Consider the following 4,450-nt stretch of genomic DNA (forward strand, 5'->3'; position numbering starts at 1 on the left):
GGGACCCCACTGTGTCACTGTGGGCCGGGCCCTCGGGGGCAGGGGTCGGCACTGTGCGCCTCACTCGGGGACGCCTGGGTTGCGGGGCAGGATTCGGACCCTGGGGTCTGGCGCAGCGCGCCCAGCGCACACAGCCGCGGACCCGCCCTCTCCTGACTCCGCCCATCCTGCCCTGGTCCCTCTGAAAAGGCCTGCCCGGTCCCCATCCCCGCCCAGGACACCACGAGGGTGGGGGGCTCAGACCACAGCCCGAGCTGGAGCCACACAGGGCTCAGGGCGGCTTTTGAGCGGGAGCCATGCGGGCAGAGTGCTGTAGGCGGTCCTGCAGCCCTAACAAAGGCCCCGACGTCTGCGCACGTTGGAAGCTGGAGGGACCCGCTAGTGTGGCTGGCACAGGAGGTGTGGGAAGGGGGCCCGTGGACGGGACTGGCTCTGGAGGCCTGGCCAGTGGCGGCGATAAGTGGGTGGTCCCTGGGGCCCCGCTCTCCGAGCCCGGCGGGAGCTGAGGTTCAGTATGACAGCGAGTCAGGCTGGTTTCCCCTGTCTCCCATTCCCACTGCGGACGTGCGGGCCACACCGGAGGACGTTCCTCAGCTCCTCCATGTGAAACCAAGCCCCGCCTGCCACATCGGGAGGCCAGGTGAGTCTACAGGGCCCCCAGGGGCCTCTTAACTCCCCGGCCCCGACCAAACTTGGGGACCCGGAACCCCAGAATTCCCTGCTGAGTGGCCGGAGCCGACCTCTGGGGCCTTGTGACCTCACTGGGTCTGAGCCCTGTGCACAGGGTTGTGCGGAGGGCAGCTGTCTGTAGGCAGGGGACCGGCTCGGGGACGCTCGGTGGCCCTGGAATTGCAGGCTGGAGCCGGTGGGAGCTGCCCGCGGGCCGCCCACAGGACCACTTTCTGGCCCAGGCCGCCAGGAGCCCACCTGCTGAATCCAAGCCTGGCCGGGAGGTGGACGTGCCTCCCGGGGCTGCTGTAGGGAGTGCCGCAGGCTGGGCGCCTGAGCACCACAGAAGTATTGTCCGGGGCCCCGGAGGCCGCACTCGGAGTGGGTTCTGGAAGGGCCGTCTGGCCCAGGCCCTCCCAGCCTCTAGTGGTTCCTCGGCTGTGGCAGCAGCACTGCGGGCTTCACATGGCTGCTTTGTCCCAGGTGTGTATCTGTCCACACTCCCCTTTGCACAGGACACCCGTGCTGCTCGGTTAGGGCCCCTAACAACCTCGCTAACTTGCCTGCATCTGCCTCTAAAGAGGGCGTGTTCTGAGGGATGGGGGTTAAGACTTAAGCACAGTTCAGTCCACAACAGACATGTTTTCTCGGCCATTGGTGGCTGAGCTACCCGGTCTGGTGTTCAAGCACGTGGGCCAGCTTCGACCTGCACCAGCTGGGAGCTGGGTGGCCCGGGACCTCCTTCCTGTGCCAAGGAAGCCATACGTGTTGCCACACCTCAGGACCCACCTGCTGTCTAGGCCGTCGCGGGGCGCACGGGGGAGGCCCTGGGGCTGGTTCTGGAGGTGGAAGCCCGGCCAGGATGGGCCTTGCCTCGCAGCCCATGCACCTTCCCAGGGCCTCCGGGAGGGTGCCGGCAATGCTGACGGCACAGGGAGAGAAACTAGGCCAGGTTAGCCCATCACAGACAATAGACCAGCTGGGCCCTCTACACACCTCTCCCCACCTGACAGGCCTCCCCGTGCCGGGGCCTTAACGTTCTCATCTGAGGGCTAGAGAAGGTTCTGTCGCCTCCTGAGACAAGGGAGGCGGTAACCCACTCCAAGATGGCACGGCGCTTGCACTTGGGCACCTGCCACCTGCTCCGGGCTTTCCCAGCTCCCCAGGCTCTCTGCGTCCCAGCCCAGACCCGGAGCAGTGCCTGGGTGGTGCTGGGCTGGTGTCTCCTTGCCCTCGGGCTCAGCCACCTCCTCAGGGAGCCTTCCCTGATGCCTGCCCAGCACAGGCATGCTCTGACCTTAAAGCCCGTGCCATGTCTGCGAGTGGGAGAGAACATACGGCTTCCTTGGTGGAGACAACATGTGGGCAGCTGGCAGGGCGGCAAGGAGAGCCCCGCACAGATGCCGAGGAACTGACTACAGCCTGACCTCTCTGCATTTGGGGGTCCAGCTCCCACCCCATTACTTACTCCCCCTCTAGGTTTGCAGCTGGGAGCACACAGTCTGGGGTAAGGAGCCAAGGAGGCTGGTACAGGGGGAGGAGTCTGAAAGTCCTGGGCCTCAGTGTTGTGCTCTGTAAAAGGGGCTTCCACGTGCTGCCAGAGATATCGGGGGGATGGTTAGGGTTAGTCTGGCGGTCTCCTCTCCCCACCAGTTTAGCGGAGGCATTGCCTGCCTCAGCCCCAGCCTCTGGCACAGCACCCACAGCACTGGTGGCCTGAGGGAGCCGGGCATCAGCCGGTAGGGGAGGTGGTTATTGGTGTTTCCCTCAAGTTCAGTCATAACTAGGATTGTAAAATGCCTCTGGTTTTTCTCTAAATAAATATTCTTCATCTTTACTTCAACTCCAAGTCCAAGAAGCTCCATTGCGAGGTGAGAGTCACATGAGCGGGGACCTCGGGGGCTTTGCCTCTTTTACGCTTTATTTTAAAAACAAAAGCAATCTGAGCTTGTAGCTCCAAAGAGCGAGGTATTTGGGGAGAAAAGAATTTCCCCCAGAGCGTTGGCCCGTCAAGGGCACCTGCCCAGGTTGGGGGCTCATGCCCCAGTACGGGGCGTGCAGGAGGCAGCCGATCAATGATTCTCTCTCATCATTCATGCTTCTCTCTCTCTCCCTCTCCCTTCCTCTCTGAAATCAATTTTAAAAAAATAAATAAAAATTAAAAGAATTTCCCCCAGCGTTTTCTGCCAGGCTACTTGGTACCCTCCACGCACAGGCCCCGGCATTCCACAGGAAGAGCTGGTGCCCTTATGCAGGCAGCCGTGGCCTGGAGCCCACTCACCACCCTGGTCCGAACCCTGACCAGAGTGTCCACCCTGCCAGGCACCCGCACAAGCCAGGCTCGCCTGGGCTTTCAGGAGGAGACCATGGAGTCACTTCAGATGCCATCGAGCCACTGGTCACAGGTTTGAAGTGACCACTTGGAGACACACAGAGGGCGGGAGCAGGCGACACGACCAGCCCCGTGCGCGCCAGGCCTCCCGAGCTGGGACTGTGCCTGGGACTCCTCTGCCCTCTGGGAGCCCGGCTGTGGTTATGTCTTCCTGCCGCTTGACTTCTTGTGTGTGAGCTTGGGCCTGGACATAGTCAAGGTTTAAGGGTGGGTGCACTGAACACACGGACAGGACAGTTCTGAATTCCACCTGCAGGAGACACTGGCCTGACGCCTCCCTCACAGATGGGAGCCCGAGGCTGGGAGAGCAGGACGGTCCTGGCCAAGGCGCTCGTGTGCTGGGTCCTGACACCTGACTGGCTGAGGGCTCCCTGTGGTGATAGGGCTGGGCGCCTGCTGGGGACAGGCTGTGTGCCCACCGCCCAGCTGCGCCAGGGAAGCAGCAGGAAGCAGTGCCCGCGGGCCAGGCATCCAGGGGCTCAGTACACCCGCCAGCCAGCGTGTGCAGGGGAGGAAGGGGGCTCTCGAACCCCCCTAAGTGTGCCAGCCTGCTCTCCACGCTCCCCTCCCTCCGTGCTCCCTGCTGGCCTCCCCCTGCCCAGCACAGACCCCATGCCGCTGGCCCTCTGTCCTGCGCTGACAGCTGCACGGTCCTAGTAAGCAGGCACCCAGGGAGCTCCTTCCACACCTGAGACAGGCTCAGGCCTGCTTCGGGGGTAGGGGTGGTAGGGGGGGAGGGGCTGCCCCAGGCGGCTGCAAGGCGGCAATGGCTGCTGGCAGCTTGAGCTCCGAGGGAGGCCCTGTGCCACGGGGTCCCAGAGCTGGAGGCCAGGGGCCAGTGCATCTGACCTTCCGGGAGCAGCAGCAGAGAAAGCCTGGGCAAGGCCGCACGGCAACAGCACCGCTCAGAACGGCCGCGGGCATTCTGCTCAGCCTCCTGGTCCCGGCTGGACGCCTCCCCTGGTGGGGAAGGGGGTTTGAGCCTCCTTCCCACGCGGTGGCTGGCTTCTGGGAGCAAACATCCTGAAGACGAGGCGGGAGGGGAAGCTGCCGCATCTCCAGGCTGTGGCCGCGCTCACTTCTATTGCCTCCTGTTCTCTACCCCACCTCTTCCTGGGCATCTGAGGCCCCCCACCAGCAGCCACCCAGACCAGGGCCTAGAGCCCCGTGCGGCTGTGTGTGCTCCCTCTCCTGGGGTAGAGGGTTCTGCACTGGGCGGAAGCTGGGCCACGGGGTTCTTTTGTTAAAGAGAAACAAGCGCAGATCATTGGCCTCAGATAAGATCACCCTGAGACAAGGTCACCACCATCCGTCACCTTGTCTGCACAGGGGCGATTGACGATGGCCCGAGCGAGCCAGCGAGCGTCCTCGTCCTGGGAATCTGAGTGG

General features: G+C 63.6%; 2 protein-coding genes across 2 annotated transcripts in view; both read right to left on the reverse strand.

Moving 5' to 3' along the window:
* Positions 1–1,983, reverse strand: part of SUSD3 (sushi domain containing 3) — a 25,386-nt gene extending 23,403 nt beyond the window's left edge. Inside the window, exon 1 of the mRNA XM_015568036.1 lies at positions 1,967–1,983. Coding sequence (XP_015423522.1) covers positions 1,967–1,983 — 17 coding nt within the window. The remainder of the gene's footprint in view (positions 1–1,966) is intronic.
* A 150-nt stretch (positions 1,984–2,133) lies between these two features.
* The window catches only part of FGD3 (FYVE, RhoGEF and PH domain containing 3), a 55,010-nt gene continuing 52,693 nt past the window's right edge, over positions 2,134–4,450 (reverse strand). The window contains exons 14-15 of the mRNA XM_015568037.1: positions 3,671–3,692; positions 2,134–2,171 (exon numbers count right to left, since the gene is read on the reverse strand). Of these exons, the coding sequence (XP_015423523.1) occupies positions 2,134–2,171; positions 3,671–3,692 (60 nt within the window). The remainder of the gene's footprint in view (positions 2,172–3,670; positions 3,693–4,450) is intronic.

This window comes from Myotis davidii, unplaced genomic scaffold, assembly GCF_000327345.1.
Source record: "Myotis davidii unplaced genomic scaffold, ASM32734v1 scaffold3204, whole genome shotgun sequence".
NCBI classification, from domain to species: domain Eukaryota; kingdom Metazoa; phylum Chordata; class Mammalia; order Chiroptera; family Vespertilionidae; genus Myotis; species Myotis davidii.